The following is a 22,541-nucleotide window of genomic DNA, read 5'->3' on the forward strand; positions in this document are numbered from 1 at the left end:
TTATTAGCTAGGCAAAGCAATTGGCAATGGTTATCCTCTGAAAAAGATGAAAACTGTGGAAGCACAAAGCATATTTATTCATGCAAAAGGCATTACTTCCAAATATCTTGGCATAATGTACCCTGCACTGTGGTAAATGAATCTTCACCTTTAGAGGCACAAATCTTATTTACTCACTCTTCCATTTTCTTTGTCTTCAAGATTTGTTTGGAATGAAAATGGCAAATTCCCTGTAGGTATGTGGCAACATTCATCTATCCTTAACACCTGTCTTGTCCCTGCTCCCTTAATCTTGCCAGCTTTAGCATGCCTGTGCTCATTCATACACATGCTTGCTCCCTCACAAACTCATGCTCTTCACCCCTGCCGTCATACAGAATGCATTTTGTTCAAGCTGTACAGGTGAAAGAACAAGGTCATATAATAAGGAATACTGACTTCGGGGGGAAGATCCATATAATTTACACAAAATATTTCCAGGACCCATCCTGTTTAATTCCTACACATTCACCTTTTCTGCAACAAAGCTAGATAGGCAGTAAAAAAATAACCTGTCATGGAGAAGATTGGTTCAAGATGGCAGAGTAGAAGGATGTGCACTCATTCCCTCTTGTAAGAGCACTGGAATCACAACTAACTGCTGAACAATCATCAACAGGAAGGCACTGGAACTCACCAAAAAATATACTCCACATCCAAAGACTAAGGAGAAGGCGCAATGAGATGGAAGGAGGGGTGCAATCACAATAAAATCAAATCCCATAACCACTGGGTGGGTGACTCACAAACTGGAGAACAATTATACCACAGAAGTCAACCCACTGGAGCAAAGGGTCTGAGCCCCACATCAGGCTTCCCAACCTGGGGGACGCGCAATGGGAGAAGGAATTCCCAGAGAATCAGACTTTGAAGGCTAGCAGGATTTGATTGCAGGACTTCAACAGGTGTGGGGGAAACAGAGATTCCACTTTGGAGGGCACACACAAAGTAGTGTGTGCATCAGGACTCAGGGGGAAGGAGCAGTGACCCTATGGGACACTGAACCAGACCTACCTGCTAGAGATGGAGGGTCTCCTGCAGAGGCAGGTGGTGGCTGTGGCTCACCATGGGGACAAGGACACTAGCAGCAGAAGTTCTAGGAAGTACTCCTTGGCGTGAGCCCTCCCGAGGGCTGCCATTAGCCCAAACAAAGGGCCTATAGGCTCCAGTGGCTGGGTTGCCTCAGGCCAAACAACCAACAGGAAGGGAACTCAGCCCCACCCATGAGCAGACAAATGGACTGAAGTTTTACTGAGCTCTGCCCACCAGACCAACACCCAGCTCTACCCACCACCACTGCCTCCCATCAGGAAGCATGCACAAGCCTCTTAGATAGCCTCATCCATAAGAGGGCAGACAGCAGAAGCAAGAAGAACTACAATCCTGCAGCCTGTGGAACAAAAACCACATTCACAGTAAGACAGACAAAATGAAAAGGCAGAGGACTACGTAACAGATGAAGGAACAAGATAAAACCCCAGAAAAACAACTAAATGAAGTGGAGATAGGCAACCTTCCAGAAAAAGAATTCAGAATAATGATAGTGAAGATGATCCAGGACTTCAGAAAAAGAATGGAGGCAAATATTGAGAAGATGCAAGAAATGTTTAACAAAGACCGAGAAGAATTAAAGAACAAATACCTAGAAGAACTAAAGAACAAACAAACAGAGATGAACAATATAACTGAAATGAAAACTACACTAGAAGGAATCAATAGCAGAATAACTGAGGCAGAAAAATGGATAAGTGACCTGGAAGACAGAATGGTGGAATTCACTGCTGCAGAACAGAATAAAGAAAACAAGAATGAAAAGAAATGAAGACAGCCTAAGAGACCTCTGGGACAACATTAAATGCACCAACATTAGCATTATAGGAGTCCCAGAAGGAGAAGAGAGAGTGAGTGGACCAGAGAAAATATTTGAAGAGACTAGTCAAAAACTTCCCTAACATGGGAAAGGAAATAGCCACCCAAGTCCAGGAAGTGCAGAAAGTCCCAGGCAGGATAAACCCAAGGAGAAACATGCCGTGACACATAGTAATCAAACTGACAAAAAATTAAAGACAAAGAAAAATTATTAAAAGCAGCAAGGGAAAAATGACAAATAACATAAAAGGGAACTTCCATAAGGTTAACAGCTCATTTCTCAGCATAAACTCTACAAGCCAGAAGGGAGTGGCACGATATATTTAAAGTGATGAAAGGGAACAACTGACAACCAAGATTACTCTACCTGGCAAGGATCTCATTCAGATACAACAGAGAAATCATAAGCTTTACAGACAAGCAAAAGCTAGAAGAATTCAGAAACACCAAATTAGCTCTACAACAAATGCTAAAGGAACTTCTCTAAGTGGGAAACAGAAGAAAAGAAAAGGACCTACAAAAACAAACCCAAAACAATTAAGAAAATGGTCATAGGAACATACATATCGATAATTACCTTAAATGTTAATGGATTAAATGCTCTAACCAAAATACACAGGCTGGCTGAATGGATCCAAAAACAGCACCCATATATATGCTGTCTACAAGAGACCCACTTCAGACCTAGGGACACATACAGACTGAAAGTGAGGGGATGGAAAAAGATATTCTGTGCAAATGGAAATCAAAAGAAAGCTGGAGTAGCAATACTCATATCAGATAAAATAGACTTTAGAATAAAGAATGTTACAAGAGACAAGGAAGGACACTACATAATAATCAAGGGATCAATCCAAGAAGAAGATATAACAATTATAAATATACATGCACCCAACATAGGAGCACCTCAATATATAAGGCAAATGCTAACAGCTATAAAAGAGGAAATTAACAGTAACACAATAATAGTGGGGGATTTTAATACCTCATTTACACCAATCGACAGATCATCCAGACAGAAAATTAATAAGGAAACACAAGCTTTAAATGACACAAAAGACCAGACAGATTTAATTGATATTTATAGGACATTCCATCTAAAAGCAGCAGGTTATACTTTTGTCTCAAGTGCACACAGAACATTCTCCAGGATAGACCACATCTTGGGTCACAAATCAAGACCTGGTAAATTTAAGAAAATTGAAATCATATCAAGCATCTTTTCCAACCATAAAGCTATGAGATTAGAAATAAATTACAGGGAAAAAACATAACAAACACATGGAGGCTAAACAATACATTACTAAAGACCCAAGAGATCATTGAAGAAATCAAATAGGAAATCAAAAATTACCTAGAGACAAATAAAAACAAAAACACAATGATCCAAAACCTATGGGATGCAGCAAAAGCAATTCTAAATGGGAAGTCTATACCAATAGAATCCTACCTCAAGAAACAAGAAAAATCAAATAAACAATCTAACCTTACAGCAAAAGGAACTAGAGAAAGAAGAACAAACAAAACCCAAAGTTAGTAGAAGGAAAGAAATCATAAAAATCAGATCAGAAATAAATGAAATAGAATCAAAGAAAACAACAGCAAAAATCAATAAAACTAAAAGCTGGTTCTTTGAGAAGATAAGCAAAATTGATAAGCTTTTAGCCAGACTCATCAAGAAAAAGAGGAAGAGGACTCAAATCAATAGAATTAGAAATGAAAAAGAAGTTACAATGGACACTGCAGAAACACAAAGCATCATAAGAGACTACTACAAGCAACTCTATGCCAATAAAATGGACAACCTGGAAGAAATGGACAAATTCTTAGAAAGGTATAACATTCCAAGGCTGAACCAGGAAGAAATAGAAAATATGAACAGACCAATCACAAGTAATGAAATTGAAACTGTGATTAAAAATCTTCCAACAAAGAAAAGTTCAGGACCAGATGTCTTCACAGGTGAATTCTGCCAAACATTTAGAGAAGAGCTAAAACACATCCTTCTCAAACTCTTCCAAAAAATTGCAGAGGAAGGAACACACCCAAATTCATTCTATGAGGCCACCATCACCCTGATAACAAAACCAGACAAAGATACTACAAAAAAAAGAAAATTGCAGACCAATATCACTGATAAATATAGATGCGAAAATCCTCAACAAAATACTAGCAAACAGAATCCAACAACACATTAACAGGATCATACACCATGATCAAGTGGGATTTATCCCAGGGATGCGAGGATTCTTCAATATATGCAAATCAATCAATGTGATACACCATATTAACAAATTGAAGAATAAAAACCATATGATCGGGCTTCCCTGGTGGCGCAGTGGTTGAGAGTCCGCCTGCCGATGCAGGGGACACGGGTTCGTGCCCCGGTCCGGGAAGATCCCACATGCCGCGGAGCAGCTGGGCCCATGAGCCATGGCCGCTGAGCCTGCGCATCCGGAGCCTGTGCTCCACAACGGGAGAGGCTGCAACAGTGAGAGGCCCGCATACTGCAAAAAGCAAAAAACAAAAAACAAAAAAAAAACTGATATCAAGACAAAGAGAGAATTTTTAAAGTAGCTAGAAAAAAAATTGTCTCATACAAGGGGACCCCCACAAGGCTATAAGCAGATTTCTTAGCAGAAATCTTGCAGGCCAGGAGAATGGGATGATATATTCAAAGTGCTGAGAGAAAAAACTTCTAACCAAGAGCACTTTACTGAGCAAGTTGTCCTTCAGAAATGAAGCTACAATAAAAACTTTCCCAAACAAACAAAAGTTGAGGGATTTTTGCCACCACTAGATCTGCCTTACAAGAAATGCTGAAAGGGCTGCATGTAAATCAATGAAGTTAGAACAAACCCTCATACCATGCACAAAAATAAACTCAAAATGGCTTAAAGGCTTAAACGTAAAATGTGATGCCATAAATCTCCTAGAAGAGAGCATAGGCAAAACATTCTCTGACATAAATCGTACCAAATATTTTCTTAGGTCAGTCTCCCAAGACAACAGAAATAAAAACAAAAATAAAGAAATGGGACCTAATCAAACTTACAAGCTTTTGCACAGCAAAGGAAACCAGAAAAAAAAGGAAAAGACAACCTATGGAATGGGAGAAAATATTTGCAAATGATGCAACAGACAAGGGCTTAATCTCCAACATATACAAACAGCTCATACAACTCAACAACAAAAAAAGCAAACAACCCAACTGAAAATGGGAAGAAGACCTTAATAGACATTTCTCCAAAGAAGACATATGGATGGCCAGTAAGCACATGAAAAGATGCTCAACATCACTAATTATTAGAGAAATGCAAATCAAAACTACAATGAGGTACCACCTCACACCGGTCAGAATGGTCATCATTAAAAAGTCTACAAATAGCAAATGCTGGAGAGGATCTGGAGAAAACGGAACCCTCCTACACTGTTGGTGGGAATGTTAAGTTGGTGCAGCAACTATGGAAAACAGTGTGGCGGTTCCTCAGAAAACTAAAAATAGAATTACCTTATGATACAGCAATCCTACTCCTGGGCATATACCCAGACAAAACTATAATTCAAAAAGATACATGCACCCCTATATTCATAGAAGCACTATTCACAATAGCCAAAACATGGAAACAACCTAAATGTCCATCGACAGATGAATGGATAAAGAAAATGTGGTACATATATACAATGGAATACTACTCAGCCATGAAAAAGAATAAAATAATGCCATTTGCAGTAACATGGATGAAACTAGAGACTATCATACTAAGTGAAGTAAGTCAGAAAGAGAAAGACAAATACCATATGATATCACTTATATGTGGAATCTAAAATATGACACAAATGAACCCATCTACAAGACAGAAACAGACTCACAGACATAGAGAACAGACTTGTGGTTGCCAAGTGGGAGGGGGGTGTGGGAAAAGCAGATGTAAACTATTATATATAGGATGGATAAACAAGGTCCTACTGTATAGCACAGGGAACTATATTCAATATCCTGTGATGAACCATAATGGAAAAGAGTATAAAAAAAAAGAAATGCTGAAAGGAGTTCTTCAAGTTGAAATGAAAGTATGCTACCTAGTAACAGGAAAACATGTGAAAATATACCACATATCTGTAAAGGTAAATATATAGTCAGATTCAGAATACTCTAATACTGTAATATGGCAGTGTGTTAAACGCTTAACTCTAGTATAAAGGTTAAAGGACAGAAGTATTAAAATATCTATGGTTAGGGACTTCCCTGGTAGTGCAGTGGTTAAGAATCTGCCTGCCAATGCAGGGGACATGGGTTCAATCCCTGGTCCAGGAAGATCCCACATGCTGCGGAGCAACTAAGCCTGTGTGCCACAACTACTGAGCCTGCGGTCTGGAGCCCATGAGCCATAACTACTGAGCCCATGTGCCACAACTACTGAAGCCCACATGCCTAGAGCTCATGCTCCACAACAAGAAAAGCCACTGCAATGAGGAGCCCACACACCGCAACGAAGAGTAGCCCCTGCTCACCGCAACTGGAGAAAGCCCATGCGCAGCAAAGAAGACCCAAGGCAGCCAAATAAATAAATAAATAAATAAATAAATAAATAAATAAATAAAATAAAAATGCCATTCTTTCAAAAAATATCTATGGTTAAAAAATAAAGCTACAGTAATTTTTAATGGATACACAACATAAAATCATGTAAACTGTGACATCAAAAACAAAATGTTGGTTGGGGGGAGTAAAGGGTAGAGTTTTAGTATGAGATCAAAGTTAACTTGTTATCAGTTTAAAATAGACTGTTACATCTATAAGATATCTGAAGTAAGCCTCAGGGTAACCACAAAACAGAAACCTATAGTAGATACAAACAAGATAAGAGGAAAGAATAAAAATATACCATTAGCGAAAATCATCAATTCACAAAGGAAGACAGTAAGAGAGGAAGGAAGGAAGAAAGAAACTACAAAATAGCCAGAAAACAATTAACAAGGTGTAATAGCAAGTCCTTACCTATCAACAATCACTTTAAATGTAAATGGAGTAAACTCTCCAATCAAAAGGCATAAAGTGGCTGAATGGATTAAAAAACAAGACCCAACTATATGCTACCTAAAAGAGACTCGCTTCAGCTTCAAGGACACAAATAGGCTCAGAGTGAAGGGATGAAAAAACATATTCCACATAATTGAAACCTAAAGAGAATAGAGGTAGCCATACTTATATCAGATAAAATAGACTATAAGTCAAAAACTGTGACAAGAGACAAAAAGGTCATTATATAATGATAAAGGAGTCAACTCATCAAGAGGATATAAAAATTGTAAATATATATGCACCCAACACTCAAGCACTGAAGTATATTAAGCAAATACTAATAGATTTGATGGGAGTTATAGACAACAATACAATAATAGTAAGGGACTTCTATAACACACTCTCAACAATGGATAGATCAGCCAGACAGCAGATCAACAAGGAAATATTGGACTTGAACTATACTTTTAGACCAAATGGCCCTAACAGATGTATGTAGAACATTACACCCAATAGCCCCCAAATACACATCCTTTTCAAGTGCACATGAAACATTCTCCAGGAGAGATCATATGTTAGGTCACAAAATAAGTCTCAGTAAATTTTAAAAGACAGAAATCATACCAAGTATCTTTTCCAACCACAGTGCTATGAAAAGAGAAATCAATAACAGAAGGAAAACAAAAAATTCACAAATATATGGAAACTAAACAATGCACTCCTAAAGAAACAATAGATCAAAGATGAAATCAAAGGGGAAATGAAAAAATATCTTGAAATGAAGAAATATGGAAATACAACATTAAGAAAAAAGGCCTCGGGCTTCCCTGGTGGTGCAGTGGTTGAGAGTCCGCCTGCCAAGGCAGGGGACATGGGTTCGTGCCCCAGTCCGGGAAGATCCCACATGCTGCGGAGCAGCTGGGCCCGTGAGCCATGGCCGCTCAGCCTGCGTGTCTGGAGCCTGTGCTCCGCAATGGGAGAGGCCACAAGTGAGAGGCACATGTACCACAAAAAAAAAAAAAAAAGAAAAAAGAAAAAAAAGAAAAAAGTCCTCAAATAAACAACCTAATTTTACACTTCAAGAACTAGAAAAAAACAAACTAAGCTCAAAGTCAGCAGAAAGTAAGTAGATAACAAGATCAGAGCAGAAATAAATATAGGAGAGAAAAACAATAGAGAAGATCATTGAAACTAAGAGTTGGAATTTTGAAAAGATAAACAAAACTGACAAACCTTCAGTTAGACTAAGTAAAAGAGGACTCAAATAAATAAAGATATGAAAGAGGAGACATTACAAGTGATACCACAGAAATATAAAGGATCGTAAGAGACTATTATGAACAGTTATATGCCAACAAATTGGACAACTTAGGTGAAATGAATACATTCCTGGAAATGTACAACCTACCAAGACTGAATCATGAAGTAACAGAAAACCAGAACAGACCAATAACAAATATGGTGATTGAATCAGTAATCAAAAACCTCTCAAGAGAGCTTCCCTGGTGGCACAGTGGTTGAGAGTCCGCCTGCCGGTGCAGGGGACGCGGGTTCGTGCCCCGGTCTGGGAGGATCCCACATGCCGTGGAGCAGCTGGGCCTGTGGGCCATGGCTGATGGGCCTGCGCGTCTGGAGCCTGTGCTTTGCGACGGGAGAGGCCACAGCAGTGAGAGGCCCACATACTACAAAAAAAAAAAAAAAACAAACAAAAAAAAACCTCTCAAGAAAGAAAAGCCCAAACCAGATTGCTTCACGGGTGAATGCTACCAAACATTTATATAAGAATTAATGCTAATTATTCTCAAACTCTTCTAAAAAATGGAATAAGAGGGAACACTTCCAGACTCATTTTACAAGGCTAGCATTACCCTGATATCAAAGCTAGATAAAGACACTACAAGAAAAGAAAACTACAGGCAAATATCCCTGGTGAATGTGAATGCAAAAATTCTCAACAAAATACTAGCAAACTGAATTCAACAGCACATTTAAGGGATCATACACCATGACCATGGGGTATTTATCCCTAGGATGCATGATGGTTCAATATAGGCTAACCAAGAAATGTGATACACCACATTAATAGAATGAAAGATAAAAATCATGTGATCATCTCAACAGATATAGAAACAGCATTTGATGAAATCCAACATCTTTCCTTATAAAAACTCTCAATATAAAGATGTTAAAAAAAACAAAAAACCTCTCAACAAATTGCGTATAAAAGGAACATACATCAACATAATAGAAGTCATATATGACAAGCCCACAGCTAAAAACATACTCAACAGTGAAGGCTGACAGTTTTCCCTCTAAGATCAGGAACCAGATAATAGTGTCCACTCTCACCACTCCTATTCAACATAGTACTAGAAGTCCTAGCCAGGACAATTAGGCAAAAAAAAAAAAAACAAGCTTCCAAATCAGAAAGGAAGAAGTAAAATTGTCTCTGTTGATGACATGATGTTATATATAGAAAATCCTAAAGATTCCACCAAAACCCTGTTAGAACTAATAAATGAATTCAGTAAAGGTGCAGGATACAAAATCAACATACAAAAATCAGTTGCATTTCTATATATTAACAATGAACTATCTGAAAAAGAAATGAAGAAAACAATCCTATTTACAATAGCATCAAAAATAATAAAATACTTAGGAATAAATTGAACCAATGAAATGAAAGATCTATATACCAAAAAACCATAAGACAGTGATGAAAGAAATTGAAGAAAACACAAATGGAAAGTTATCCTGTGTTCATGAATCATAAGAGTTAATATTTTTTAAATGTCCAGGCTACCTAAAGCCATCTATAGATTCAATGTGATCCCTATCAATTTCCTATTTTTCACAGAAATATAAAACACGATCCTAAAATTCGTATGGAACCAACATAGAACTTGAATAGCCAAAGCAATCCTGAGAAAGAAGAACAAAGCTGGAGGCATTACACTTCCTGATTTCAAACTGTATTACAACGCTATATCAATCAAAACGGTGTGATATTGGCATAAAAACAGACACATAGACCAATGGAACACATAGACCAATGGAACCAATGAATCAGAAATATACCCCTACATCTATGGTCAACTAACGTTTGAAAAAGGAGCCAACAATATTCAATGGGGAAATAATAGTCTCTTCAATAAGTGGTGTTGGGAACACTGGACATGCAAAATAATGAAATTGGATCCCTATCTTATATCTTTCACAAAATTAACTTAAAATGTATTAAAGACTGAAATGTATGACCTGAAATTATTAAAGAAGAAAATATAGGGAAAGAACTCCTTTACGTTGGTCTTGGTAACAAATTTTTGGATATGACACCAAAAGCGCAAACAACAAAGGCAAAAAATAAATAAGTGAGATTACATCAAACTAGAAAACTTCTGCACAGAAAAATGAAAAAGGCAACCAACAGAATGTGAGAAAATACTTGCAAACCATCTATCTGACAAGCACGTTCATAATTTCTCATTGAAAGATTTTTATCATGGCTGCTTTGAAATCTTTATCAGATAATTCTAACATCTCTGTCATCTCAGTGTTTGCATCTACTGATAGTTGTTTCTCATTCAGTTTGAAATCTTCATGGTTCTTGGTATGAGTGACTTTCAGTTGAAACCTGTAGATTTTGCATATTATGTTATGAGACTTTGGATCTTATTTAAACTTTCTGTTTTAGTTGGAATTGTTTAACATCTTTCTAGTAGGGGTAAGGTGGCATTGCCCCATTACTGCTAGGTGGAAGTAGAAGTCCAGGTTCCCCACTTAGCCTCCATTGACATCTGAGGGAGGTGGTATCCTCATTACTACTGACAGGCAGGGGTCTGAGTTCCAGCTCCTCATGTAGTCTCCATTGACACCTGCTGGGGGCGGCCTTGTTACTCCTGGGTGATGATGACAGTCATGAATCTCTATTACCTCCTCTGACACAACAATGAGGAGGGGCAGCCTTATAACTTTCAATTGTCAGAGAGGAGTAGAAGTCCAAGCTCCCCAGATGGCGTACCCTAAAAAATCTGGGGTGGTGGTGGTTTATTGCTGGCTAGTGGAGATGAAAGTTCCAGCTAGGTACCTTGTATTCTCTGACACTATCCTGGCAGGAGTCCCTGGCAAAGGCACTGGAGCGCCTCATTAGAGCCTTGCGGCAGATGGAAATCTAGGCTCCCCTCTTGGCTGGGAGTGGGTGGGAACAGGGCAGCAGTTTTTTCTGTGCTGTTTGGCTGGAGCAGAGCACTTAGCTGTATTGTCTGTAAGTTTTCCATCTTACTAGGCTGCTCTTTCCTGGTCCTTTGGCTAGAGAGAGCAGGCTTTTGTTTGGGCTTTTTTTGGATCTGTACCCATTGGTGTTTATGAGTTGCCAGCTTCTTCAGCTCCAAGTGTGAGATATATGAGGTAAAAAGAAAACCCACAGAACTCACCACCATGTCATTCTTCAGGTCTCAAGCTTCCTAGACAGTCTGTCTTCTCCTCTTTACCTTTCAGTCTTCTTATTAATTTTTAAATATAATATCCAGAGCTTTTAGTTGTACTTAGTGGGAGTAATAGGGAAAACTATGTCTACTCCATCTTCCTAGAAGTCCCCCTATTTGTCTTTAATTTTAAGATGCTCATGCTTAAAGGGACTTAAGCATGCTTATATAGCCTAATATCTTCACTTTGTCCCAGAAAATGAAGACTTAGAGAAGATAAATAACTTGCCTAAGGTCAAACAATGATATGAAGGCAAAAGCTTAGACTAAACTCCAGGTCTTTTGGCTTCTCATTCCTATGTTTTTCTCCCTGTACTACCCTGTCTTTCTTACCCTTACCATTTTCTTTCATACAGTTTCATCTTCTGCTAGTCCTTCTGTTTTCCTTTTCCTACACTAAACCCTCCACCTTAAAAACACACTGATATCAGACAGTCACCTCCAAGTCATTTTTACTCCCACTGTGACGTTAAAAACTTGTTCTCCTAAGAAATTATAGTTCAGCTCTTTTGATAATGGGAATAGAGGAATGTTTGTGGCAGGGAATGAAAAAAAGGTACTATGTAAAGTCTAGTAAATAAATAATCATAGCTAACAGACTTACAGATCCAGGCTAAGAGCACAAGTTTTTTTCTCTAACTACCCATTCATCACATACTATAATCTTCTAGCAGAGTGCCCTAACTCAGTACCATCTGCCGCTATTATATTAAATTACTATTATGATTTTGAGTACCAAAGTCATAATATGCAGAGGTTAAAGCTTTTTGGTATTGGTAACATCCTAGAAGTACATGTGCAGAGTACTTTGATAATTACAAAAAAAGCATAATTCAATGAAAGAGGTCTAATGGATTTAAAAAAGGTTGAAAACTCAGGAACTATTGAATTTTTTTTTTTTTTTTTTTTTTTTTTTTTTTTTTTTTGCGGTACACGGGCCTCTCACTGTTGTGGCCTCTCCCATTGCGGAGCACAGGCTCCAGACGCGCAGGCTCAGCAGCCATGGCTCACGGGCCCAGCCGCTCCGCGGCATGTGGGATCTTCCTGGACCAGGGCACAAACCTGTGTCCCCTGCATCGGCAGGCGGACTCTCAACCACCGCGCCACCAGGGAAGCCCAGGAACTACTGAATTTTGAACCTCGTTCTCTCAGTCATTTGGAGTGACCTCATGTAAATTAATATTTCTAATAATTAATTCTCAGGCACAACATGAAAATTATGATTCCTTGACAGGAGGTAAAATGAAGAGGGGTTGGAGAAAGAAGAAATGCTAGCAATGACAACTGCCATTTACCCAGTCTTATTTTGCACCAAAAGCACAGGGCTAAGTACTTTGTTTTACATGTATTTATTTGAGGCTCTCAGGTGCATGCAATTGTATTAATCATGATACTTAGTTCATGATCTACTTTCAGCACTGGTCCCCTAGTTATTTAGTTAGTTATTTTTAATAATATAATAAGTACCCTCAAATTCACAGTCCCCAAATAAAGACTAAGACCTTGACAATAATCTCCACCTAAGTATAAGGATTCCTTCACCCCCATCCTACATGCTCCCTCACCCCACCTCTCAGCTAAGGTAACTGTCATCTTGAATCCTGTGTTCATTATCTCTTTGCTTTATAAAATTAGTTTTATTACACCTATATGTAATATAAAACAAATATCTTTTGTACTTTATAAAATATAATATGCTCTATGTAATCTTTTAGGGTTTACTTTTTCATCTAATATTATATTGCTAAGATTAATCCATATTTTTTGTGTGGCTGTAGTTCATTTGTTCTGAATACTGCGTAATATTCCACTGTATGAATATACCATGGTTTATTAATCCATTATTAACATTGATGGAATTTAGGTTGTTTCTAGATTTTTGTACTGTGAACTGTGCAGTTATAAACATAGTTATATGTGTCTCCTGTTATGCATGAGTAAGTTTCTCTTAGGTATGTATCTAGGAGAATTTTTGTGTCATAGGGTATATGAATGTTCAACTTCAGGAGATAATGTCAAAATGCAACTCAAAGACTTTGCAGCAATATATATATATTCCTAATAGTAATATATAAGAAATCATGTGACTCTGCATCTTCTCTAATACTTGCCTTTCTGAGTGACGATCTCCTCTGTTCTCTCAAGGATGATACATAAATGGTACCATTCTAGATGCATAGAAGAGAAGCTAATTCTTTACGTGTAATGGATACCTTAGGGCATTAGCACTTTGTTCTCTCCAGGAACCTCAATTAAGAAAGGTTCCTTCGTATTATCACCTTTTACTTGTTTTGACAACCAATTGGATATAAAATGGTATCTTATTATGAGTTGATTTTCATTTTCCTAGTTAATAATGATGTTGAATCTCTTCATAAGTTAATTGGCCATATGTGTTCTCAATTTTGTGAAATGTCTGTTCATGTCTTTTGTCCATTTTTCTATGGGATTACTTGTGCTTTCTTAATAATTTTTACAGCTCCTTTATGTATTGTTGACATTATTTCTTTGTCAGTTGTGTTTTGTGAATATTTTCTCCCAGTTTGTAACTTGTCTTTCCTCATGCTTTAAGGTGTATTGTTTTTGAGCCTTACGACAGCTTCTATTCCAAAGTTAGGAAGATATTCACTGACATTTTCTACTAAGAGTCTAAAATTTTTGTTTTTGAAACTTATACTCAGTTGATCCTGTATGAGATATGATTTATTTTCATCTTTTTCCACATGAATAACTATTTTCCAGCTTCATTTATTAAACAGTCTCTACATTTCCAACTGATCTGTCATGCTACTTCTTTTATACATCATAACTCAATACATACATGGGTTTACTTCTGGGCTCTCTATTTATAAAAATTTTAGATTCATTATTCCATGCAGTCTCCATAATAAGCAATTTAATATGGATTATTTCATGTAATCTACAAAATCATACTATGAGGTAGGTGCGATTTTCTCCATTTTACAGATCTAGGAAACTATGGCTTAGAGAAGTTAGGTACCTGTTCAAGATCACAGACTAGTTTATGGCAGCTCCAAGTCCAAGACTCAAGAGCCCACAGTTTTAAGCAGTAATCGATACTGGCTTTTACCCTACTACCTCATAAGGATGTTGTGAAAGTCAGTAAATATCACAGACAGTGAACTATATATTTAGCTCTGTACTAAATAGTTAGTGGTTTGAGGTAGGGTTGGGGGTAGTCTTGTAAAGGAAAGACAAAGTCTAGATGATCTCTAAGTGCCCCCTCTTTCTCATCTCCCATTCGTTCTTCCAAATACCTTGCTGCATGCTCTAAGCTTTCAGTATAACAGTGGATACCCCCTGTAGAAGTTGTTTGGCCCTCCTGGAGGTGCTCAGGGCCACAAATTCTTTCTTTTTTTAAACATCTTTATTAGAGGATAATTGCTTTACAATGGTGTGTTAGTTTGTGCTTTATAACAAAGTGAATCAGCTATACATATACATATATCCCCATATCTCCTCCCTCTTGCCTTCCCTCCCTCCCACCCTCCCTATCCCTCCCCTCTAGGTGGTCACCGAGCACTGAGCTGATCTCCCTGTGCTATGCGGCTGCTTCCCACTAGCTATCTATTTTACGTTTGGTAGTGTATATATATCCATGCCACTCTCTCACTTTGTCCCAGCTTACCCTTCCCCCCTCCCCATATGCTTAAGCCCATTCTCTAGTAGGTCTGTGTCTTTATTCCCATCTTACCCCTAGGTTCTTCATGACCTTTTTTTTTTTCTTAGATTCCATATATATGTGTTAGCATATGGTATTTGTTTTTCTCTTTCTGACTTACTTCACTCTGTATGACAGACTCTAGGTCCATCCACCTCACTACAGATAACTCAATTTCGTTTCTTTTTATGGCTGAGTAATATTCCATTGTGTATATGTGCCACATCTTCTTTATCCATTCATCTGTCGATGGACACTTAGGTTGCTTCCATGTCCTGGCTACTGTAAATAGAGCTGCAATGAACATTTTGGTACATGCCTCTTTTTGAATTATGGTTTTCTCAGGGTATATGCCCAGTAGTGGGATTGCTGGGTCGTATGGTAGTTCTAATTTTAGTTTTTTAAGGAACCTCCATACTGTTCTCCATAGTGGCTGTATCAATTTACATTCCCACCAATAGTGCAAGAGGGTTCCCTTTTCTCCACACCCTCTCCAGCATTTATTGTTTGTAGAGGGCCACAAATTCTTGTCTTGGAAGAAAACTAACCAAGAGTGGCCAAAGAAATCTGAATGATTTGAGCACCTGCTCCATAGGGAAGGAGATAGAATTACTAGGCTGCTGCTAATTTGCAAAAATAACTCCTGAGCTCTCCTGGAAGTGAAGGCACCCTGATCCTTTCAAAGAACAGTTGTGAGAAATGGTGTGAGTATGAATGTTGTGGGTAGGGCAGGGTGCAGAGAGATAGAATTCAGAATTGCAGAGCTATCCTCGAAGTTCTAATGCTTTAGAACTTCCTCACTGGGTCTGAACTTCAAAGTTTGCATGGGGAGTGGGAAGGGTAAGCTGGGACGAAGTGAGAGAGTGGCATGGACATATATACAGTACCAAATGTAAAATAGATAGCTAGTGGGAAGCAGCCACATAGCACAGGGAGGTGAGCTGGGTGCTTAGTGACCACCTACAGGGGCGGGATAGGGAGGATGGGAGGGAGACGCAAGAGGGAGGAGATATGGGGATATATGTATATGTATAGCTGACTCACTTTGTTATAAAGCAGAAACTAACACACCATTGTTAAGCAATTATACTCCAATAAAGATGTTAAAAAATAGAATAAATAAAAATAAAAACCAAAAAAAAAAAACCTTCAAAGTTTGGATGGAGGTGAGAGGGTAGGTTAGAGAGGGAAAAAATGATCAGTCTGATATCCATAGTCATTTTTTTAAGCTGACCTATACTCTTAAGAAACTTTTAAATTGCATACACAAATGAAATTTTACCTTCAGCATCAAGCTCTATGAGGTCTAATTATCAGAGCAAATGTTTACTGAATTAATTTAAAAACTACAATACCAACATTGTCTATTTCATAATCTAGGGGAAGCATTTTCTTCTCAAGCCATGTTCAGTGTGCAATGGGAAGCCAATTATCAACCCAGAACATTTCTCAGTGAAAAATGTGTCATTCTTTAAGACACTTAGGGCTTAAGCAGGTTTAAGGCCCCTATCTCATCGTTTTCTCTTATTTCTACCATCTAAATACCCATCAATCCAAGCCAAGATTATTTTCACCATTTCATAGCTTAAAGGTGTCAATGACACTTGGACAAAGAAAATTTTGGCAAGAGACAAGGCATAATTTTTACTTACTTGAATGCTCATACCAGCTTTTTCTGAAAACAGAGTATAATAATGGGGCTTCTGAGAGAAAAATACAGTAAACAGGCACTGTTACTGATTAAATGAGGGTGAATTCCATTTTATTGCTTTTAAGCAAGCTCAGTAATTCTAACTAAAAACTAACCAATATGGTCCCTTTAGAATTCCCAGGGATGTGTTTTTCATCAATACAAGAGAATACTTTCTATTTACCAGATGTAGGCACCTTGTGGATGAGAGCCTTGTTCATCTTTCATCTTATTCATCTTTCAGTTTCTAGCAGTTTCTGCTAGAAAGTAGCATTTTCATCTACCCTTCCATCCAATATCACCTGACACACAGTAGGCATCCAATAAATGTTTGCTGAATAAATATATTAGCATATTATTTGTTTGTAATTGTTTACTGCTCAGAATGCTTTTAAACTGGCTGTATAAATAGGCTAAATACTATCCTGACATTTTAAAAACTTTGATTATCAGAACTTTCTATTTCTTAGATACAACTAATTTTTTTTTGGGGGGGGGTACGCGGGCCTCTCACTGTTATGGCCTCTCCCGCCGTGGAGCACAGGCTCCAGACATGCAGGCTCAGCGGCCATGGCTCACGGGCCCAGCCGCTCCGCGGCATGTGGGATCTTCCTGGACTGGGGCACGAACCCGTGTCCCCTGCATCGGCAGGTGGACTCTCAACCACTGCGCCACCAGGGAAGCCCGATACAACTAATTTTTATAGTCCTAAAGAATATGGATAGGAATTTAAGAGATTTTTTGGTGTGCCAGAAGAAGTTCCATTTCCCTTTATAGACACCAGACAGAACTTTTCCAGACCTCCTTCTGTGTAACCAAACACTTTCAAGTAGCAACCAAACACCCCAAAGTGCCTAAGCTGGTTGAATGTCATAGCAGAAGACAGCTGGGGACATGATGTTGAGAATGACGAGTGTTTACACGATATTTACAGACCAGATTCCACAGCTTTAAGACAGGTGTGTCCTGCTACCCTATTTTTTTTCCCTCAAAGAGCACCTGGATCCTGTCTGGAAAACAGATCAAGAACTGCACTGTCAATCACTATAGGTGGGATGACTAAATTTTCTGACTCTATAATTGGAAAAGCATGATTTGACATATGGATTTCTACTTTTGAGGACAATGGGATAGAACATGTAACACTGGGGCTGCTCTAAAAAATCCAAAATATGTGGTTTTTCCATACTCACAGGAATGACAAGAAAATCAAGAGGGACATAACTTTATAAAATAAATTCACTATGAAAGAACACAGCATAAACACTGTTAAAATACATGGGAAAACATTCACAACACATTTAACAGAAAAATGATTAATTTCCATGACATAAAAAGAACCATTACAAGTCCAAAATTTAAAGATAAATAACTACAGAAAAATGGGCAAAGGATATCACAAGTGATATATAAAAGAAACATAAAGGATTAGTAAACATTTGAAAAAGATGCTCAAACTCACTATTTATTAGAGAAATGCAAGTTAAAGCAATAAGGAGCTACAATTCATCACTTGTCTAATAGGCAAAAAGTCATAGGATTAAAGGTATTGTGTGCTGGCAAGAAGACAAAGAATGGCCCTCTCAACACTGGATGTGTTGACTTGGTGAGGCCTTTGTAGAAGTCATCATGGTATTGGCCATCAAAATGTACAAAGCCCTTAACACTTCAACTCTGCAATCCTACTTCTTAGACTCTATTCTAGAGTAACACTTGCTCACATGTACAGGCTAGCATGCTCATGGATGTCCTTTGCAGCATTTTTGTGGCAGCTAAAAGATAGGAATAATCTAAATATTTATCAACAAGAGGATCCCAGTAGTAAATTTCCCAATCTCTAACATGGTCTACCAGGCAGTTATTAAAAAGAGAGAGAGCAAGTCAGGGCAGAAATTATCCTTGGAGGGGAAGTAAGTATCTACAAAAGGGCAGCAGGGTCTTCTGGGGTGCCAGAAATGGTCTATGCCTTGTCTTAGGTGCTGGTTAAGTGTGTTGTTTGTGAAAGTTCATTGGTGTACACGTAAGATTTTGCACTTTTATGCACATCAATAAAATATGTTTTTTAAAAAATTAACAAACTAAAAAACAGATTTGGGAGACCCCATATGCTTTAGTGGAAAGAGTACTATACTAGGAAGAAGGAGTTCTGAGCTCCAGCTCCTTTCTGCCCAAACTAGTTTAGGACTTTGGGCAAGTCACTTGGACTGAATTGCAGTTGACTCAATTCAAGGTAGGGATAATTTTATTCTGCTGAAAGATAGGAAACTGGGCCCAATGATTTCCATATCTTTTTCATTTTTAGGTTTTATGGCTCTTTAAGCCATACAGTTCAGTATTATTTACCTTCATTAAGTTTCTTTTATCTATCCCCTCTTCTCCATCCCTACTCCCATAACACTGATTCAGGCCCATATTTCACTTCCCTGGGATATTTTAAAAGTCTTCAAACTTATCTCTCCAGTTCTGCCCCTTTAAAATCTATAATAAAAACACTTTGGTTAGAGTATCTTTTGACAGTACAGCTCAAATCACGTCGCTGCTTTCTTCAAAAACCTTAGAAATCAGTGGGGCATGGTGCAAAGTGCATAGAACCCATTATTGGAAAATCTGGGTTTGAATAGCTTACTGGCTCTCTAATCTTGGGCAAGCCATTGAGCCTCTGAATCTCCATTACCTCATCTGTGAAATGAGAGTAGTTATGGGACCTTCTTCCATTACTGCATGTTCCATGTACAAAGAACAGACTTTTAGCTACTGATGTGTCAAGTCCCAAGTCACACTTAACATCATCTGCCAGGGGTCCAGAGTAATGGCAGAGAATCAAGTTTCTTAGCTACCTTTACTTGACTTACTCCAATCAAGAGAGAGAATACTTCTGGGCAGACAGAGCTTCAACACAAAGCTCTACAACTGACTGGCTGTTTGACAGGAGAACGAAAAGTGAAAGGTGCCTCTCTCTTTGCAGGCTTTGCCACAGAGAGAGTGGCACCTCATAGCAAAGGTTAACAGTCTTAATTGATAGAAAGCCCAGCCTGTAAGATCTATAGACCTCTCTGTATACACCTAATGTTGGTAAGAACTGCTTAACAGAGATCTGGCACAAAATCAAAAGAAGCTAAAATCTTGTGGTTACCCTGCTGAGATAATTTAGGATGCATTAGTCAATGTTTCTCAGGCTGTTCATCCTGGATCAGGGTAATTATGGAGAGGAATAAAAAAGGCCAGATTAGAAAACAGCTTGCCAGCAGAACCACTATATTTGCATGGGTTGATATTTAAATCAGCATCTGAAAACAGTACGTAGTTATGACTTGTTGCCTGCTCAGACTTTATGCCAAGTTCTGAAGCAAATCCAGCACTTAGCATTCATTTCAGAGGGAAAGCCTGGTTCCTTGTTACACAAGCCTCTTAAAATCTCTATCTTGCCAGATACAAAGGCCACTCAGGCTGAGGATGCCCCTCACATTAGGTGACTTGCATGATCTCCAGGAACTAATTTTGGAGAAAGAAGGCACATTCTTAACTTGATCTCTCTTCTTCCCAGGAAACTCAACCAAGAATCTTCTGAAATTTCACCTCCTTCCCTCCAAAGCTTCCTTGCCTGTCTGGAGGAATGAAGGTGTCTTCATTAACCTCACCCTGATCTGAAATAAAATTCCATGAAAATGCCTTTACTCTTCATCCAATTATGCATTTGCAGTCAATTTCTTCCTGGCTTAGTGCCCAGCACATAATGGCCACTTAGTAAATATTTGCTCTTATTTACTGAGTATTCACTGTAAGCAGTCACTCTTTGATAGCACTCAGCATAATTACAAATAATTATTTGTGTAATTATTTGCTTAATGACTGTCTTCCTTACTAGACAGTGAGCATCACAAGGCCAAGGTTGGAGTTCGTCTTATTTACAGCTGCACTCTTAAAAACTACCACAATGCTTCACACTTAATACCCAATAAATATTCTTTGAACAAAAGAACTTAATCCCAAAACAACCTGTACACTTGGTATTATTATTTCTATATTATAGGTGAGGAAACTGAGGCTCAATACTTCAATAACTGTGCTTCAATAACTTGCCTAAGGTCAGAGCCAGGGTTCTGAGCAGGTGCTCTTAACAACCATTGTATCCTGCCTCCCTCTTTTTAAGTCCTGTTCTACTATATACTAGCTGTAGCCTGGGAAAGTTTCATAAGTTTTCTAAGCTTCAGTTTTGTTGTCTATAAACAAAGGAGAAAATGGTATCTATTTTATAGATTTGCTATGAAGTTTGCTTGAGTTAATATATGTAAAACACTTGGTTATAGTGGTTGGCATACAATCAATATTTAATAAAAGCTGCTGCTCCTGTATTGTTATTGAATCAAATATTCAGAAGAAACGGACTGTAGCTAGGGAATGCCACTTGCTGAAACCTGTCTCCCCTGCAAAATAGCACATTCCATTTGAGCAGTTGAACACATCTAATGGCTTCCTGTGCCACTCTCGTCACCCCTCACTCAGCACATTCCATAAAACAGCTTGCATGTGAAAGTTGCTTTTGCTTAAAACTCAAATGTAGGAGAAGCAAAATATTTTAAAGTTAATTCTATTACACAAGCAATTGCTCAATAGAAATACTACAACCTGCATGGCTTAAATTGAACAGCTCACATTATCAAGGAAATTGAGATTGGAAAAAAAAATCAAGACTGTCTCCCAACCCCTTACAAGAGGGAATTTCATCAATATGGATTTTTATTTCAATAGATAGTAAATTTATACCAGGAAACAGAGCAAAGAAACAGAAAATTGCAAATTTGGCAGTCACTTCTTTCTGTGTTGAAATAGCTAGAGTGGTCAACATACACACAACCACTTTATTTGTCACCTTCTGGTCTACTGCATCACTGTCACTTTAGTTCTTAACAGAAGACTCTAGACATACTTTATCATAGAATACAGTATCCAGGGTTTTGCTTTCTGTGGTGTCAGTTACCCAAGGTCAACCGCGGTCCAAAAAATATTCAATGGAATATTCCAGAAATAAACAATTCATAAGTTTTAAATTGCATCCTGTTCTCAGTAGCGTGATGAAACTTCACACTGTCCTGCTCTGTCCCACCTGGGACACGAATCATCCCTTTGTCCAGTGCATCCCACCTGTAAGTCACTCAGCTGCCTAGGTTATCAGGTCAACTGTCATGGTATCAGCAGTGTTTGTGTTCAAGTAACCCTTATCTTACGTAATAATGGCCGCAAAGTGCAAGAGTAGTGATTCTGGCAGTTCGGATATTCTCTTACTGTGCCTAATTTATAAATTAAACTTTATCATAAGTATGCATGTATAGGGAAAAACATAGTATATATAGGGATTGCTACTATCCACAGTTTCAGGCATCCATTGGGGGATCTTGGAACATACACCCTATGGAAAAGGGGGGACTACTGCACTACAAATGTCCAACATTCTGAACCACAGTGGTCTAGGTACACCTAGTTGCTGTGATGCAGTATGGGTAGCTGAGCTGGTCCTTAAGCCTGACTGCATATTGGAATCATTTGCAGTGCTTTTAAAGAACATTGATGCCCGGCTCTTCCTCAATTTCCATTCTGATTCACCTGATTTTTGACAATAATTTTAGAGCTATCCTGCCTGGGTTTGGATCTTATCTCCTCTACTTACTATTTGGACAAATTATTTAACTTCTCTGTATTTAAGTTTCCTTACCAGTAAAATGAGGATAATCATAGAGTTGCCATGAAAGTCGA

General features: G+C 38.3%; 1 protein-coding gene across 19 annotated transcripts in view; it reads right to left on the minus strand.

Moving 5' to 3' along the window:
• ENOX2 (ecto-NOX disulfide-thiol exchanger 2) overlaps window positions 1-22,541 on the minus strand; it is a 281,454-nt gene that overhangs the window by 128,573 nt on the left and 130,340 nt on the right. Inside the window, exon 1 of one of the 19 annotated variants that reach the window (XM_082609156.1) lies at window positions 552-662. The exons of the other annotated variants lie outside the window; for them this stretch is intronic. Within the exon in view, the coding sequence (XP_082465282.1) occupies window positions 552-558 (7 nt within the window). The 5' untranslated portion in view covers window positions 559-662. Of the gene's footprint in view, window positions 1-551; window positions 663-22,541 lie in introns of those variants that run through there. 19 annotated transcript variants of the gene reach the window in all.

The sequence above is a fragment of the Mesoplodon mirus genome (assembly GCF_964341445.2).
Source record: "Mesoplodon mirus genome assembly, chromosome: X".
Classification (NCBI taxonomy): Eukaryota; Metazoa; Chordata; class Mammalia; order Artiodactyla; family Ziphiidae; genus Mesoplodon; species Mesoplodon mirus.